The sequence below is a fragment of the Anguilla anguilla genome, chromosome 16 (genome assembly GCF_013347855.1).
Source record: "Anguilla anguilla isolate fAngAng1 chromosome 16, fAngAng1.pri, whole genome shotgun sequence".
In the NCBI taxonomy this organism is placed as follows: Eukaryota; Metazoa; Chordata; class Actinopteri; order Anguilliformes; family Anguillidae; genus Anguilla; species Anguilla anguilla.
In genome coordinates, this window is record NC_049216.1 from 13,308,559 (window position 1) to 13,327,469 (window position 18,911).

The 18,911-nt window shown below is 40.2% G+C and overlaps 2 protein-coding genes across 7 annotated transcripts; one reads left to right on the forward strand and one right to left on the reverse strand.

Moving 5' to 3' along the window:
* The first annotated feature begins 3,643 nt into the window (after positions 1 to 3,643).
* On the forward strand, positions 3,644 to 5,897 carry ppib (peptidylprolyl isomerase B (cyclophilin B)). The gene is made up of 5 exons (XM_035396234.1): positions 3,644 to 3,945; positions 4,446 to 4,559; positions 4,705 to 4,798; positions 4,891 to 5,075; positions 5,487 to 5,897. The coding sequence occupies exons 1-5, from the start codon at positions 3,811 to 3,813 to the stop codon at positions 5,607 to 5,609; spliced, it is 651 nt and encodes a 216-aa protein (XP_035252125.1). The 5' UTR covers positions 3,644 to 3,810; the 3' UTR covers positions 5,610 to 5,897.
* A 264-nt stretch (positions 5,898 to 6,161) lies between these two features.
* snx22 (sorting nexin 22) lies at positions 6,162 to 17,480 on the reverse strand. 6 transcript variants are annotated; one of them, XM_035396229.1, is made up of 8 exons: positions 17,115 to 17,476; positions 8,986 to 9,069; positions 8,283 to 8,387; positions 8,026 to 8,120; positions 7,677 to 7,709; positions 7,370 to 7,434; positions 7,207 to 7,271; positions 6,162 to 6,839 (listed from the first exon to the last, which is right to left on the reverse strand). In XM_035396229.1, exons 1-8 carry the CDS (start codon positions 17,196 to 17,198, stop codon positions 6,594 to 6,596), a joined length of 777 nt encoding a protein of 258 aa, XP_035252120.1. In that variant the 5' UTR covers positions 17,199 to 17,476; the 3' UTR covers positions 6,162 to 6,593. The 6 variants fall into 6 exon arrangements, with proteins under 6 accessions (XP_035252120.1, XP_035252119.1, XP_035252122.1 ...); XM_035396228.1 differs by having other exon boundaries at positions 7,207 to 7,274; XM_035396233.1 differs by having other exon boundaries at positions 6,717 to 6,839; positions 7,370 to 7,460; positions 17,115 to 17,480.
* Positions 17,481 to 18,911: the final 1,431 nt, after the last annotated feature.

Consider the following 18,911-nt stretch of genomic DNA (forward strand, 5'->3'; position numbering starts at 1 on the left):
GTCATCTCGCCAGTCAGTTACGTCATCGTCAACTCTCGCTTTATCCAATAGTCAGAACGTTCGGTATTTTTACCCAGGCTTGTCACGCCTTAGCGATTTTAATCATAAAATATCGGATTTGAAAACATCATGATGAAAATGCTATCGAGACAACAAGAAAGTTTTGTAATAAATTGTTTCATAATGACACAACCCGTGTCACATTAACTGAGCCATAATAAACCTTTTTTAAACGGGAAAGTAGACCTAATAAATTTAGCCTTTGATGTAAACTATTTCTGAACACGACAGGTGGAAGACAGAGTTCCTTCTGGTGTTTTAACATTTTTTGTGAAAGAAAATGGTTTTCTATCTGCGATTGGTGAATTTTTAAAATGCAAATCACTAGGGTCAACAAGGCCTCAAAGACTAATACCAAATTCCCCAACAGTGGGCAGTATTGGCTACATTACATTACAATCACTTAGCAGACGCTCTTATCCAGATTTACTTACATAAACAGAGATCAGTGTCAAGTCTCAGGAGTACAAATGTGCGGTATCTCCATGAAGGCACAGGAGCAACTATTGGCACTTTAAACAGACCTATCTTTACACAACTATAGTTATAAAATTGTTACATTACATTTTATTTGTCTGACGCTCTAATCCAAAGCGACAAGGTTATTACCCCACACGGAAATCCAAAAAGAAAGAAAAGATAGCTAAATAATGAGACATGGAGACATGGTGCAATCTCTGAAGAGTAGGTCTTCAGTCTGTGTCAGAAGATGGATGTAGGGTTTCTGTTGTTCTGACCACAGTGGGAAGCTGTTTCCAAGAAGATGATCGTAACAAACTAAAAGGGCTCAATCTTGCCAAATTATGCATCCCCTCCAATGTGGCATTCTTCCTGGTATGTTTTCTAAAAAGATCCCCCCAGTTGAATTCACATTTCATGGTTCAGATCTTAATCAATAATGCTGGCTTTGTTACCAAGTCAGTAGTAGCGGAGACTACTGTAGTTGCTCAAATGAGGTGATCTTTCAAACAAAACAATTTGCTTAATCTCTTCAAACTGAGTAAACAGAGATTTATGGGTGATCTGATTGAGGCTTTTAAATTCATGAAGGGGGAAACAAAGTGAACTACCAGAGATTATTCAGGTTCAGTTCTGTTAGTAGAACGAGAGGACATAAATGCAAATTAGCAAAAGGTAAATTCCGCACAGACATTAGGAAGCATTTTGTTCATGCAAAGAGTAGTCTGTGTGGAACAGCTTGCTGAGTCCTGCAGTAGAGGCAGAAACTCTGGGGGTTTTCAAGACCAGGCTTGATACAGTGTTAGATACTATCTCGCCTGTAGGTAATCAGAGCACAAGGTACAATTTAGTTAGGAAAGTGGCAAGCATGTATGGGCTGAATGGCCTGTTCTTGTCATTATGTCATATTATGTTAACAAAATTAATGAAATAATCCACACTGCAGAGAAGATCATTGGCATTACACCCTCCCAGGTCCTGTACCAGGGCACACAAAATAATTATAGATCACAGCCACCCTGCCATAGCTCTGTTCTCCTCCTGACTATCATCAGGGCAGAAATACAGGCAAATCCAAGACCATTAGATTCAACAAGAGCTTCTACCCTAAAACCATACGACTCTTGCCCTGAGCAGCACCCTGTCAGCCACCTATGCAACATCATGATCTTGTTACAGCAGCATTGTATGGACTCCTCTGCAGCGTTATGCACTTAATATGCATGTGTCATGTTTTGTTGGTGTTGTTTCAATGTCTATTTGTGTTGCTGCCTTCAAATGTGTGCCACTGGCTCGGTGTGAGAACCCTTTTAAAGAAATTTCCTGTGCATGTATTTCTATATAAATGGCGACAGCGAACTGAACTGAACTCACTTCAATTGGTGTTGTGGGAGCCTCTGCTGGTGGGATGACCAGCTGTAGCAACTTTAGGTAGCACATTCAATGGTTTGTTAGCAGTTGTGGCGCAGCTGCTGGCCAAATTTGCATCTCCGGCTGGACTGCGTCCCAATTTCTTCTGGCTGCGGTTTGAAGTAGCTAAGCAGAACATTATTATTAAGTCAACAAATATAAAATTAATAATGGTATTCATTACGTAATATGTTAGAGCTAATGAAAGGTCTTCTACAATGTCCATGTCGTGTATGAGGAAAGCGGTCACAATCTGTGATCTCACATGCTGAACAAATTTGTTTTGACTCCCTGACGAAAGTTTGATGCTGAAACGCGTCGGAGTTCGTTTTTAAAGGTTTATTATGACCAGGCCACGATAATAAAGGCATTTTAATTGTTAAAAAGAGAGTGCCTTGGAGTTTTCTTTGATTTTGATGTCTATACGTATCCCATCCATACAGCACCTCAAACAAACTCAATTTGAGTCCAGGAATCGCTCCTACCCAAACATTTTTTTTTAAATGTGATATTTCAGAATTAGGAAAATATATTCTGAGTAGTAGGCTTTAGCCTACATGTACTACCATTACACATCATCTTAATATTCAGTTGTGGTCTAAGTACGCAAGCATTGAAAACATTGACATGCTTCCATCACGCCAAGAGACGGAGAGAACACGTTGGCCTACAACGGCTGCATTTTATATAATATTTTCCACATCATTCTATTAAAATACGGCAGGTAAATTCGCTAATTCTACAAGGCACGTGGAACAAAACTACAAGGTATGAATCGGAAGCATGTGCTACACGAACAAAATACGACCTTCCTATCCCCCGCTTTCCATCCACAACTACAATAATCAGATGGAAGGATGGAGTTTTTGGCTACTTTTAGTATAGAAGTCTTTAAACTGATTTTGGACAAAGCCCACGTTAACCTGAATTCTCGCCCTCATGTAAATCAAATGAGATAAAATTAGTGTTTTTCCCATAATAAGATGTTTACAACAACTATTTGACCAAATATAGCACAATTGTATTAATAAAACGTCTGAATGATCATTTCGACCGATTAGGGTGAACTACTGCTTATCGTAGGAGGGAGTTACCCATGCTGGCTGCGTGGACTAGCTTACACACAAAAAACAATTTCGTCCTTGCAGTAGCTACTGGCCGAAGTGGCATTACCAGGGCAAGCAACGCCCTGTCACGGCCTGACGAATTTGACGAATGGATGTGGCAATGGAATTTCTGAATGTGTCCGGCAATGTGCTTTCGATTTGTTGCAACCAATGAACTGTATACAGTTCAGTGGTTGCAACACGTCCAATCAGAAGCTAATGCGTGAAGCACCAACTAGAGCCCTGAGAGATATCAGTTCCGGCCGAATGGTTTTGGGAAATAAATGAACTATGAGCGTTTAACAGGTTTAGCCGTCCCCCCAAAACGAGAAGGTGCACTACGTCCAACACATTAAATGTTGATTCATTGTTTAGAATAGTTAATCAGTGTGTTAAAATGTGAGAAATGTAGCCTATCCCTTCTACAGTGATTTCAATATGAGTTTTAGGCTTTAATTTAAAGTTGGATTATCTACATAAACTATTCCACTTTTTTTGGGAAATTTTCCGTTGCTAGCATTTATAGTGGAACAATGTAGGCCTCATTTTTTTCAATCTGTAAAGCAAATTCGTCGAAAACGGCACATTTGACTGCAATTGGCTTAGTTGGGTCACATGAGGATCTGCTCCACTCAGAGACGAACGCGTTGCCTGGGTGTGAGTATAGGAATAGGCAAGTTGGAGCTACTGTCTCCTCCCCGGATACCCAGCTTTTTTTCGCTAGGCCACATATCTATATATTTTTCGCCGCCACGGGTACATTTTTTTTCGTTTGATGGTACGGATCCTTGACAGGAGGATGAAGTTTCTTTTCGCCGTTGCGATCATCGTGGGTTCGGTGATATTTCTTTTATTTCCCAACGGATCTGACGCTGATGAAAAAAAGAAGGGTCCGAAAGTCACAGCCAAGGTAAATAGATAGGCTACCTAAGCAACTGTAGGTAGCAAAGCTGCTACCACAGGCTATATATAAGCAGCTAAACACAATGGATGTTGCTAACTCTACATACGCTTACATCGACTGCATGGAATCATGACTGCAAACTGCTTGTAATTGCGTGCTGGTCTTTTAGGAACCAAATCAGAACACGGTCTATGGCTTAATTATACCATGACTGTAGCCACGCTCCTTGTATTTGTATTAGTAATTAGGCCCTACGTGCATTGCATAGTTGCCTATATACAATCCAGATGGAGAAGGCTGCGAGAATAAAATAGAATGTATGCGGAACATTCAGGCCGCTTTGCATTATTTAATGCATGTTAATTCTATGGAGAAGATTTGGCGGGATAAACGGAATGATAAAATGTTATCAATATATATATCGTCGCGGTTAAATCACTCCAAAGATCCGGATCATGGTGCATTCCAGTATGATCTGTGACTGATTGCGTTTACCCCTGTTGCAGGTTTATTTTGATGTGAAAATCGGAGACGAGGATGCGGGGAGGATTGTCATCGGAGTGTTTGGGAAAACTGTTCCAAAGACAGTCGAAAATTTTGTCAGCCTGGCAACTGGAGAGGTAAGAATATAAACATTTTAACAGGAGATTAAGAACTATAGTTAATTATAACGTGTGTTAATAAAATAAACAAATAACTGATGCACTTTTTGCGTAAATGGCATTTCAAACTGCTGAGCAAACCTCCGGACCCTATGTCCAACAGAAAGGATTCGGCTACAAAGGCAGCAAGTTCCATCGTGTAATCAAGGACTTCATGATTCAAGGAGGGGATTTCACCAGAGGAGATGGCACTGGAGGTAAGTATAAAATTTTCAAGGTTCGTTGTACCATCTTTCCTATGAAGAGGCTGCTTTTTGCATTGAATATCCTTCTCATTGTGTTGTTTAAGGAAAGAGCATCTATGGAGACCGTTTCCCGGATGAGAACTTCAAGCTGAAGCACTATGGCCCCGGTTGGTTGAGCATGGCCAATGCTGGGAAGGACACCAATGGCTCACAGTTCTTCATAACCACCGTTCAGACACCTTGGTTGGATGGTAAACATGTAGTCTTTGGCAAGATCCTGGAAGGCATGGTGAGTCAGCTGCTCAGCAGAGTTAATCTATAAGCTAAGAACAGGTTTGAGTTTTACATTTAAAAAAGATTACACGTGCATGTTTAACAACATAATTTTAGTAGTAGCAAGACTTTCTATGCTCAGACATTTTTCATTATGGTTCTTTGAAGCATGACACCTATAAAAATTATTAGTATATGGTTTTAATGTACACATTTTTTGGAGTAAACTGATCTCAAAATACATTCCCATTACCTCACTGTGATTCTCATCAATGGAAATGTTTGATGCCGACTGACTGTTCTATAGGATTTGCACCTAATGAATTGACTTTGGCTTGTCATTATTTATAAGTTTTTTTTTATTTTTTTATTTAGAATTTTTTTGATTATCCTTACATGTGCACTGTTTCTGCCCCCCAATCTACAGGATGTTGTAAGGAAAATTGAAGGCACCAAGACAGATGGCAGGGATAAGCCTCTTAAAGATGTCACCATTCATGACTGTGGTGAAATTAAGGTGGAGAAACCATTTGCAATTCCAAAGGAGTAAATAAGGGGGTATGCAATTTGGGGGACTTGCCAGTTTGGCAAATTCCACATGGGTGTGTCGGGAAGGCTCTTGTCACTAGCGCCATGGCTCTGCAGTGGTTCCTGTGTCCGGGCAGCCCAGGCTAATCGCATCTCTTGCCCCGTTGCTGTGGTGCTCTGGTGCTGGACCACTGAGCGACACTCCTTTGGTCCACTTCTTAAAAGGCATTACCAATGGTTGTGTAACAGTCACCACCTTTTTTTTTTTCTAAAGAACAAACCTTAAATAAAGGGTCCAAATTTTATACAATTTTTACTCTTGTCCTAATTTTTTCTGAGGAATTTGAGTGTATAGCAGCAGATACTGCATGTTTCAGAACATTTATTACTTCACAAGCATAATTATACGCCGACTAAATTGCGGTAGCAGTTTTGTGATAGCACAACTGATCAATGGGAGTAGGGCTGCCACTTGACTGAGAAGCAAATTATCGCATTGCAGAACACAGCTGAGTCCAGCTTTAAGTAAATGTTCATGCCCAAGGTTAATGGCATTAAGATAAATTCTAATACATTAAAATTTTACTATTTTTATTGAAGAATCGTGAATATATGTAACAGGAGCTATAGCCAAGAACAGTTGCTTCTGCACATGGCAATATTAATATCAAATGTGAACCACAAGTTTGCAACTGATGGAGCAAATAGCTGTTGAGCTTTTGTACCTGCCAATATTTTATTTTATGCACATCTGGCAAAAATGAATGGACCACATTTTGTATTCCAGGAGGGGATATACAGTATGAAAATACCAGGGGGTTTATTTGAAACCCAGTTACAAGTTATTAAAATAAGAACTAAAAACCTGGTTGATGAACATGGTAACTGGTTCCTTTGCTTCACCCCCCCCAAAGCACATATTCAATATGAGACATTAAAAAAAAAAAAAAAAAAACCACTTTGTACAGGAACCCCAACCATTTTAAATAACCCAAAATGAAGGCACTTAAAACAAATGGGTTGTTGCAAATGTCAAGTGGTCTTCAAAGATACTGCTGCCTCCAAAATGAACGGTGTTCCTCTCAGTCTGTCTCTGGAAGTTTAGGCTGGTCACTTTTGCCTGTGTTCCTGGGGGCTGTGGCAGAAGCACTTCCTTCAGGGCCGTTTGGCTTGGTGCAGGCAGTGAAGCTGACCCGGATGTCCCTCGGGTACAGGCCCTGGAGCACACCATCGACAATGACATCTGGGAGATCTGCAATGAGGAGAGGGGTGCTGTAATGTCCTGAGATTCAACTGGCCAATAGACAGTATGCTGTTTATTAAAAAGTAAATGGGGACTTGGGATGCGATACAAAACGTGTGTCTATGCCAATTAAGCTCCACTCCCTCCAAAAAAATGCCACGTCATTCCGGTATTTTGCATTCTGAGTATACTTCAAAATGGATTCCAAAACTTTGTCTAGTCTTAATACAGTATGCAACCAAGAACTGATGAGTTCTAAATAGAAAATTAAGTTTAGATATGATCCCCAAGGGACACAATCTGAAAGATGTAAAGAACCAGTAACTTCTAATAATTGAAAACGCATCACCACATATTAACGGAAAGCATACAGTACCAGAATCTGAGTCCAGAAGGTAGGGGTCCTTCGAGAAGCCCACCACACGCTGGTGTAGTAGCTGACTGCTGAGAGAGGCGAGACAAAGAAGGGATGGACAAGAATATGCTGTCTCAGTCTCGCACTTACGAGCACACCAGTGTCAAGAAGGGACCTTTCTTACTCTGTACTCTGAGAAAGAACTGTGTTGACAACCCTGGGAATGCAGTGCAGGAGATGATCCTGGTTCTGTAACACCCCGAGAATACATGTTCCTGCATTGATTTAGGGTGATAATTATGCAATTAAGAGCTGTTATGGAACAACTTCACGTCCATACTTTACAGAAAGTTTTGTCAGCTGATTAACTTGTTCAACCAATTCCTGGAATATGACTGATCTTTGGACTATGCCACTTGGACAACCATCCCCTTTGAACATGCTAAATGATTCATTGTGTTGGTTTGATCACTGGAGAAGAACATGCTTACCTGAAGTCCCTAGTCTGGGAGTCGTCAAGTGATCTGGAATTTGAAGAAAACATAATATGAATACTAGCTATTTAATATACAAACATCACCAAACTGAAGTACGTATAATCAATATAAACCAAAGCCTTGAACCTCAAGAGATGGCTGAGCAGTTGTTCTGAATCAAAGCTTGCACTGTAACTTTCACCAGCCCATAATTACAAATTTGCCACAAAGATCACAACTACTTAACTTGAGATTTTTGCCCAAATTTCAGCTCATGCTGTATTTATCATTTACAAAACAGCAGTATACACCCATTTTTCAACAACATACAGCTGACAGCTTAAGTGCAGAAAAAAGTACGTACTCAAAACTGCAGATCTTGTTCACTGAATGGAAATGCTTGACCTGCAGAAAATCCAGTATTTCCTGAGGAACCTCTTCATTTAGATACAGAATATCCTAAAAGGCAGAGTAAAAAAGCAGTCATACATCAGTCTGATACTCAGATGTCAGCATGTGCCATGATCATGCAGCTAAGGGAAAGCGGGAGGGGGAGATGCCTAAGAGGTTTCCTATTTCAGCTGGAGGGTGAATAGTTCTGCCCAGGTGTCAGAGCCACACCTGGATGTACTCTTCCAGTTCTTGCCTTCTCTGTTCCAGGGGCTTCTGCCTCAGGTGGGGGCTGCGCTTGCTAGGGAAGTCTGGAGTCTGCAGGATTTTCTTCAGCTGTAGGGTTGGGGTTGGGGGGGGGGGGGGGGGCATTAGTGCCACAAAGATATTGTTCATGTTAATTCAGATTTCATAATGCATACATTTAAAAAATCAATTTTACTGCAGATTTTGCTGATTTATTTTTCTCTCAATTTGGGACGCCCAATCGTATTAGTTTACTCATCTTATCAACACAATGCCCTCTGTGAATTCAGTAGAGTCTAGATAATCATGCCTTCCCCGAGGAAAAAAACAAAAATGATGCCAACCACTGCTTGTTTTCACCAGTCTGGGCTGTCACTGCATTGGAGGGAAGCACTTCACATACAGCCAGTGCAGGCAGACTGCAGCTTCTGGAAAGACCAGGAGTCTGTGGTGTGCGAGGAGGCGAGGACAGTTCCTCTGACTAAAAACCCTCCTCAGCAAAAAATATCCCCAGACACCATTAGGGTTATTATATTTAATGTTCTGCATTGTCAAGAAAAGAAATGGGCTTTATTATTATGAAGATTTGTTGATAGATGTGCCTACTTGTGCAAACATGCTGGTTGAGAACCACTGCTTTACACAGAAAGGCCCCCAGAGCAGAGGCCATAATTAGCTGCCAACTCACCTTTCTGTGGAGGTTCTGGAACTCTGTGTGACGCTTGAGCACAAAGTGTTTTCTTCCATTAAACAATATCTCCACTCTGAAAAGCTGAATAAAAAGAAACATAAAGGAATGTACCAATAGACAAATACAGAGGCAGGGGCCAGGAACATTTGACATGTACATACAGCCTTGCAAACTATTCAAAACAGACAGTGTGTAATTAATGACTTTCATGACTTAAAACAATACATTTTATTAATTAAGTAGAAACAGTTTCCAAAGAGCCTTTTTTGGTTTATTCTGAATATATAAATTAAAATGCACAAAGATATTCACCAAAACTTTAATGGGGTGAATTTATTGATTTTATCATTTAAAATGGGAAAAAACAATAAATCATTGACTCCTTGTTCCCTACAATCATCCAAAGCAGGGCATTTAAGAATATTTAGCCATAGCTAGTTTCTAATATCAGTCTCTACATTGAATATAGAGTAATAAAAAGAGGGGAAAACACTGCACATAAATTCAATGCTAAACATTTTGGCAGCAGACCTTTCATTTTTAATGAACACATTTTTTAATGAAATTTCCATACACAAAAAACGCAGTAATAGCAATAGTCCAGTGGCCACAGACAGACAGCAGGTGGAGATAGGGGCCCAATTTATGCTGCACTATGTGCTGAGATCGCCCTCTCCTGGCTGATTTGTGAAACGCTATTGCAGCTTATAGGACCAGTGAAAGTGATATTGCCTTGCTTACCAGTTGGCTGGCTAAACAGGATAGACTTGACACACTGCTGGAAGGGCTACTGCCTTAAGAATAGAAGGTACAGGTTTTTGCCTGAGGCTCATTTGTGTCAGAACAGGAGGACTGGTCTCAATTCCTTTTTTCATATACACTATATGAAAGGAGGAAAAGCTGGGGAGAAGAGGAGTCACCCTTCCCCTTATTTGATTTTTTTTTTGGGGTATGAGTACATCCTCTACAAGTGATACCAATTCTAGAGTCTGCTAGCCTGCCACAAAAGAGACATGAAACAACTATGTGCAAAAAACTTTTACTTTCACACCTACACCTTTCTCCTAGCAGACTGTTCAGGACACAAAATGCAAGTGTGAACAGGGTCAAAGAGAAACTGGAGAAAATTCCGTGTTGCAGTAGCTGGGTGTAATGAGTCAGCGAGCTGTAGTAATCTGACACTGAGAAACAAGTCTGATGTACTTACTTACCTGAATGAATACACAGGAAGGTGTAGGTGTGGTTACTGTGGGAGAGAAAAGAGCCATGCCCACGTCTCACCTCTCCCCTACTCTGAATTTATCAGTACCCTGCATTTTTACATAAAGCTAGATCACCTTTTCCCTTCTTTGGAATCCTGGTAGGTAGGTAGTCCCGAAATGTGGCATAGCTGAGTCATGCACAGTTGATCCAGTTGCTTTTTCATCATCCCTTATATTAAATATAGTTGACTGGCTACATTCAAGCTATAATTAGTGCTGTTCCCCTTCCTGTAAACCTCCCCCTACTTGTTTGCACAGACTAAATGCCATCTACTCGAGCACGGAATAGATAATGGCCTGCAGCAACAGATCTCTTAATGCTCTGAGAACAAAGTCAACAAAGACAGTGCACACAACCCATGTGCAGAACAGGAAGAAGTGGATGAGTCTGAATATGGGGGGAGAGAGAGAGAGAGAGAGAGAGAGAGAGAGAGAGCTTGTGCTTTATCCATGAATCAGGTGCCTCTTCAGTTGGAAAGTCCCTCTAACAAACAGTGATGACGGAACACTGGGCAATGGCATGTGACACTTATAACTGGAGTCACCTAAACAGCTTGTCATGAATGGACTCTTCAGAGCATAATTATCTGAAGTGGCCATGCTGTATTCACTTATGGACAATTTAGAAAAGAACAGGCCTGTGAACAGGGACCGGCACACCAGGCTCAGGAGAGAATGAATGCAAGAGCTGTTCACTATGTAACATTTACTCTGTTTTGCCCACATATCTCCACAAGGAAGAACAGTTAAAACCAGGACATGCTTAACTAATTCGCCATAGGGACACATAAATCTGGGGGTAGCAGAAATCTGACTGATCTAGGACTTCTCAGACTTTTAAAAATAAACCTATAGCTAATGTGCTAAACACAAAAAAATGTATATATACATTTAAAAAATTTGCTTTCATTGATAAAAAGGGCTTTTTTTTATTTTTTACAAAGCTCAATAAACATTTGGAAAGTTTCACAGCACACTTCTTTTAAACAATGCTGCCAAAAATATTTTAATTGGACAAGTACATGCATACATAAATTACAAATAGAGTGTACACACCTGGCCTTTTGCCTATTGTTAATTTTCAAGGGATCTTCATCACTGTATAAACTGCTTACTACAGCAACTGTCATTGTGATGTCATCACATAAAATAATGTAACATTATCATAAACAGAAATGTATTAGTATTGCTGTGTTGAGCAGATGACTAATTAAAACACTTTTGGATTGCGGCCCATTTCATGAATGCGATTTCAGTTCATTCTGAAACTGCTCACATCCTTTTAGTATCTTGTTCCTGTTCTTAAATTCACTTGTTTAGGCCCTACTCAGTTCCGCCTGCTGAAGGACAATTATGAATAGACATGGATGACCACAAAGCTACGGTATTCCTGCTCTTTGGGCTCTGGCTGCTCTCTTCAGTAACCATTACATGTCAGGGACTGCATGAACACAGAGTCATGCATGGGGTGATTACGAAAAACAAGCACATTATATAAACACCATACCACAAGTTAATATAAAAAATTAAACATTTAATACACACACCATACACCATAAACACAGACACGGAGCCCTGGCCTCAACCCCATCCAACACCTGGGATCAATTGTAAAGTCAACTGCAAGCCAGGCCTAATTGCCCAATCAGTGCCCAACCTCACTAATACTATTCGGGTTGAATGGAAGTAAATCCCTGCAGCAATGATCCAACATCAAGTATAAAGATTGGAGGTGGAGGTTGTTATATCAGCAAAGGGAGGACCAACTCCATATTAATCCCCATAATTTTGGCTGAGATGTTGGATCTCAGGCATCCACATACCTTTGGCCATGTAATGTATCTTTCACTGGGTCTCTATCCCAATAACAAGAAACAGGAAACTTTTGTACACCAAAGTGTAGAAAACCTGATCAGGGCAATCAACTGACACACCAGCAACTCTGTAGCTCACCAACGTTCTGCACTGACAGATGCCACAGAAAAGACAGGGGCTTAACACACTGAACACCTCAGACGCACTGGGTAGCAGGGATACTGCAGGTCTGAAAAGCAGTGTTATGTTTCTACTTTCATTCTGGAAATAAGCAGTAAAGACACTGTAGAGGCATTAAAGCCCAACTAAAAACTACTGTCTTCTGCAAATGTCAATATATATATATTTTTTTCCTTAAAAAAAAGAAAGAAAAACTAGCGCGGTGGTCCATGTGATGATACAACTTGTGTTTGCCTCCTTGCCCATTAGATAAACAAGTCAAGCTGCAAGAGCCATGAAATTTCATTATTTCAGTTGAGGAATCTCAAGAAGTAAAACTAAAAAGAAGCTGTGTGTACATTGGAAACCAGTTACAAACTTACATAACTACACTTTGAGCCACTCAGATTACACACAAATAATCAGAGGTAAATGCAACTGGATTCAAAGTTTAACATGAATCCCACATCACCTCCAAGCTGCTCATTAGAGCCTCATTCACAAAATTAAAGTATCCAGAAGAACTGGTCTTCAGAAAAACTAACTAACACCTCTACAGTTCAATCTGTTTAACACCATTGCTGGCAGGGTGAAAATATGTTGTGCTGTTAGCAAATAAAGGTTTATCAGAAACCATACATTTACCTTATTATTACACCTTTATCTTGAGCTGTTAAGCTCAACCAATATTTCAACAACCAATCCACAGCACTAAATGCATCCTGTAAGTTAATATTAGAAAGGCTATACATAAGGGAACTGAATTATGTAATACAAAGAGAACAGCACAGGATTTAAACAACTGTTAATCCTAAGGTAGGAAAATGAGGACAGAGTTGAAATTGGACCTTTCTGATTTATAAAACAAAAACACATGCACAACACTGGTAGCAATTTCTTTCAGCGTGTACAGGTATGTAAATAAGGAAAACCACATGGCACATTCTAAATCTAACTGTTTTAATGCATTTCACCCTGCTGTGAACTTGAAATGCATGTCCACTGGTAAACTGACAAATAACTTCAGAAGTTAACCATTAGAATTCAAGCGAAGGGGCTAAGTGTACGGGTAATTTTTCAAATGATCGATTGTACTGGGATCTGTGGAGTCAGTCATGAGAGGAAGGCATTCAGATGCTCTCCCTCTCTCTCTGTCCCCCTTCATGAAGTGCAATTCTTCCCATCACAGAGTACTCTTTGTTAACCATGTGCAGAATTCCTGATCCCCTCAGTGCAATACTGTTGTGCGTACCAGGAAGCAGACTAATGCCACACCACAGGAAGTCAACATGAGTTCCACTCCTGAGCCCTACACCCAACACAGGACCCCATTCAACACTGAGCAGTGTTGCAATGCCCTGGCCAGGGCCAGTGTATGGCCGACTGGCTCTTGGGAAGGACAGGGTGGAACTTGCACAGGCTGGCTCTGAAACCACTGGACCTGATGATAAAAAGCAGTATTATCCTGGGATCATCCCACCCTTGAAAAAGGCATTTGAAGTTTGGGTTACAGCATGATAGAAACTTAAACAGACTAGAGGATGGCACTTTCCACACTGAAACTGTCAAGATATGCCAGTACCACATGTCAGATATTAATCAAAAGTTAATGATATTTTCCATGCCCTTCACATCAGGAGATGCAAGCATTTTCATGACTTTTATCTCAGACATGAGATATGCCAGTTTAAATTCTAACCATTCTTAAGCATTTTAGTTGGTCATTGCAACACCACTATATTTGCTCATTGGCAAAAAATAATTACTCCAGCACCCTCCTGCTGAAAGTCACACAAAGTTTCATGATGTTACGTGAATCTATTCAGAATTTACAAGTACTTTTTGTGAGAAGCCACACCCACTGCCACACTCCCAAACTTCTGGCAATCGGTGTAAAAAGTAAATCAGTTTTTCCTTGCACCATGACCAACCTTTCCATAGTTTCATGCAACATAAACTATGTTTGCTTTTTTTGTAAACAGTTTCATAACATTTGGAGATATTCTGCTAACACAGAAAGACAAACAGATGGAGAGATGAAGTGGGCTGAAAACATAACCCCATCGACTCTTGACTGTTGGAGGAGGTAATAAACACTGCTGACCAGCCATTCTGGTTTTGTAACAGCCCCTGAGGATAACTGTATACCAGACATTCCTTGTTGGTTTAGCATAGTTTAACTGGGGGCAGAAATCTACAGAATACATATTTTAAAATGTAGACAAGAGATAGCCTTCCTTGGCCACCCTATTTTTGGATATACAAAGGAGAACTTGATATTACACACTGTGGAAGCAGCCAAACTGTAAACAGAACCTCCAACAGTAGCTACTTGTAAAAGTGCAATGAAAACAACTTTTCACATCAGTTTTCAGTTGATTTTTTTCATTTTTTATGTAATTTTAATAGGTAAATTCTGCTTTTATTTATCTATGATCCTATCAGCATTTATCTTCATTTTGGTATTTTAAGTATTCTCCCTTTTTATTTTAATTTATTATCTTTTTGTGTTTTCTTGGAACTGTTTTTACATATCTCTATGATTTTGGTGAAGCGCTACAAGTACTTTGAAAGGTGCTATATAAATGAAGTTTGTCATTGCTGTTGTTGTGTATTTTCTTTTTCTTCAAAAATACTTCCTTAAGAGAGCAACATAAAAAAGACTGCTAGCAACACTGAGGGAATATTATTCATGACTGTGTCTGTGCAACAGTCAGAATGATCGTAATATTTCGGATGCCACGGGCATTGTATTCAAGCCTGGATGAAAGCAGAAGCCCAGAGCTCAAAGCCCCTGCTTTCAGCTGTCTCTCGACCCAGTTGTCTGGAATTAGCCAGCAGACAGATGCAGTTCTGTATCTGCCCTCATGTAAGCATTCACACAAGCCACACTGAATATTTTCCCCCTGCATCAAAGTCTTTTTCGGACAGGCCCAGCCGTGAGATTGGATTCACAATCACCAGAGACAACAGAGGCAGTGCATTTAAAAGAGCTTCCACGGGGCCTAGCACCATTATGGTACATTCCTGCAAAACCTGCCATAATGAGGGTTTCTTAGGAGTCAAGGCTTACACCAACTTTTATGAAAACTATTGGCCAGCACTGTAAATTATTATGAAAATCAGAAAACAAATTAAAGCACAAGGCTCCATAGAGAGGGACTCTGAACTGAATCAGTGTTTCCGTGAGCACGGCGAAGAACGTGGCCAGACTGAGTCGTGACTGTGGGCAGGCAGTAAGGCTGCAGGTGGCCGGAGGCTGGCTCGCCGCGCTGGCTAACGGAAAGTCCGCGCACACAGAAGCTTTGAAGTACCCTGAAAGTCTGTGCGCCCCGAGCAGTAGAAACTCAGGAGTCTGTGTTCAATAATGCAAATACTGCACATTCTAAATCAGGGTTTCTCAAATGCTTTCATCTCACAGCCTCCTGAAATGACCATGGTCTCGCTGAGGACCACATTATTCAGCACCTACTACAGGCTACAAAATAGTTGTTAGTTACCACACTAGCAAATGGAAGCATGTGTCATATACTGTCTTTATCAGACATGCATTTAGTGCAATAAATAGTAAATGATAATGATTAACAAGGGTGGGTAAATGAGGCTTTTTCTTGAAGGTTAATCCAAAAGCCCAGTGTGTAATTTATGCATAACGGAAATCTAACTAAAATGATTTTTACAAAATAGGACCCATTTATCTCCTTTGTGGACCTCAGTGTGGGAACCCCTGTTTTATATATTATTAACTACATAATGTATTTTCTTGTAGATAAATTTTGAACTTAGTATTTAGCTAAATTAATGTCCTGCTTTCACAACAAATTCCAGGGTCAGTGTGGAGCCAGCACAGGACTTACAGGGGCATTGATGCAGAACAGTAAGTTATACATGGGCTGCTGTCTCTGGTTTTTCCAACACATTAACCCCTTAGCAGGATGGCTTCTATACGGCCTCATGTTAGAAACAGTACATGCAAATTAAATGGGGGAGAAAAGGCGAACGTGTTAAAAGTTAAAAAGGAGGTCAAAAGACTAGGCAGTGGAATATGCTTAATGGAGACTCCGCGGAAGTTACTGCTGCAGTTTTTGTTGCTAGGGGCAGCTACCATACACGCCTACACCTTGCACACAATCCTCTGTGTCAATATTGGTGTGCCATTAAACACACATGGTTATTACTTTAATGGAACAAACTGCTGCTGAAATATCTGAACTGTATTTCTCTATTGAACCAGCACGTTTGCCTTCAGCAAAAGCTTTCAAAGTGTTCTGCCCAAAGTGCTCTCCCACTTCCCACTCCAAATGCATTTTCTACCTAGCTCACATGCTTTATGCACAGACACAATTACCCTTCAGTTCCTTAATTCCATTTTTTCTGCAAGGTGTAACCTTTGCTTATGGCAACCAAATAATTGTGTGCATTTATTGGTACGAAGATAAGATGTTTATTCTTTTTTTTTGCCTGAAAATTAACCATTTGAACCAACCAACCCCCCCCCCTCGAAACTATTCTCCGAGGCAAGGGCGAAGTGACAACCACACTGTTCCAAAAGCACATATTTGTAAAATAGTATAGGACATTGCCTTTCATATACGTATGCATTAGATAATTTTATGCACCGTTGAATATAATCTCGCTGTGCCAGATTAAAGGAAAATTTAAGAACACAGACGGTGCATTGATGATGTAGTTAGAAAATAGTAGAACAGGGTGGGTCACAACATAGATCTTTTACATAGACTAGCTATTGTTTTCAATCGAAGATCACACCACAATTACAGCACTTGCAAACTGTGTGAAGTGATCAAATAAAAGCATATGTAGCGAGTGCTGGATACAAATAGACACGTGGAACTGCTGTGCACAGTAGGCTACCTGCGTTACACTTACTTTCCGTAACTTTCCCGATTCGTCCACTGCTCTCTCCAAAGACGGGATGGACACTTCAATCATTGTGAGACACTGTGCTGGCATTTTATTCTTTGGAGAATAGTCCTTTGGTGGCCCGGCTTCGCTGGGGATAGGGAATATGAATTTTGGAGCTTCAGTTCAACTTCGTCAAACATCTATCATTTGTCCAATGTTGTGCTGAAAGTCCCCTATCCCTTCCCAGCGTTGTTCCTTACTTTCACAAACCAGTACGAAAAGAAAAAACAATCTCGTACAAAAGCGCTTAACACTGCCCAGGACTTGGAATAAACTGGTGCTTGTAGTTCAACTGGTCAAGTCCTTCACTTCAAAATGCTCCTCCCACCCACCAATTTGTGCAATTATGCGTCAATGACAAACGCTCCTCCTTGCTTACTACGAAGGATACGTTGCCTCACGTTTACTTGAATTACTATAAATATGAAGGCGTTATAGCCCATTTTAACCAACCAGCCCGTAGCCTTGCGTTTCGAGCACGTCAGATAAAAAGACCATAGCCATTGTTAGGCTATGAGAAGAAGTTAAAAATTCTGGTTAGAAACGGTTCACACTGTGCGATAGCCTTAACCACACAGAAAGAAACCTTAAATGGATATGGGCCTATATGTTAGTTTTAAAAATGTAACTTTACTATTTCTAAAACAATATTTTTCTGCCAATCAAGCCTAAAAACTAATTTAAAGTTACTAAAACAACTTTAACGGGAACTTCTTGTCGCCAATGTTCGGAATCCAGCATTTATCGTCCAAAAAGCCCCTGTTGATTACTGATTTTTATTATTTAATTTTGACTTTGATTATGCAGCATATCCCAGAAGATGAATGCACAGCGGTCATCGATACTACAGCAACGTTAAGACAGACGTTATTGCAAGAACGTCTGGATAATTCCGCACGTCTGTACCTCCAATATAATTAAAGAAATACATGAACATATATTCGCAAAAATAACAATTATAGACATTTTATTATGCTAAAATATCGCTTACGTGCAGTGATGCCAAGTAGCGAGAAATGGTTAACATAATATCGTATCGTATCATATATATCGTAATATCGCATCTTCGTATAATATTTTAAAACTATAGACATAAGCTCCAGTATTGTCGATATAGTAGGCTATTGCTGTTTTTTCAGTGAAAATCACTGTTTCAAGTTTCCGGAAAACTGGTATCGAGAAGGAAGAAAACTATCATCTCGCTTTGAATTCGAAAGACAGGCAGTCGAATGCGATATTGTATTGACGCAGGGTTCAAACTCGGAGGCTTTAATTATAGAATACATTATTTTTGTGTCACAGGAAACTACTTGTACTTGAAAAGATTGTGGTGGTGTACGATGACACCTGGCTTCTGGTTCGCAAAGATGATCGTCAACCCATGTTTTCATACTGTAGGCTAAAAAAAACGGACAAACTATCCAGGAATGCAAAAAGACAAAGAAAAACTAAAACAGTAACTATAGGGGCATTGTTATGGCTTATTTCTTATCTGTGATTAACCGTAATCGCCATGAGTGTTAGTCATGACCTCATGATGACAGCCACGAGTTGTAGTAATGCTGACCCAACCATTTAAAAAACCCCAAAGCTTCGTTTGGGAACAATGAGCACAAGCTGCAAATAAATGTAAAAGACCGTTAAGTCTGAGAGTAAAAGATAAAGATGAAGGCACACCCCAGCGACGTTCTGACCAGACAAGTTAAGAGGCTACACTCTCCGAAAGAGCTGTGAGACGGACTAGAGAGGCCAGTTAGGACT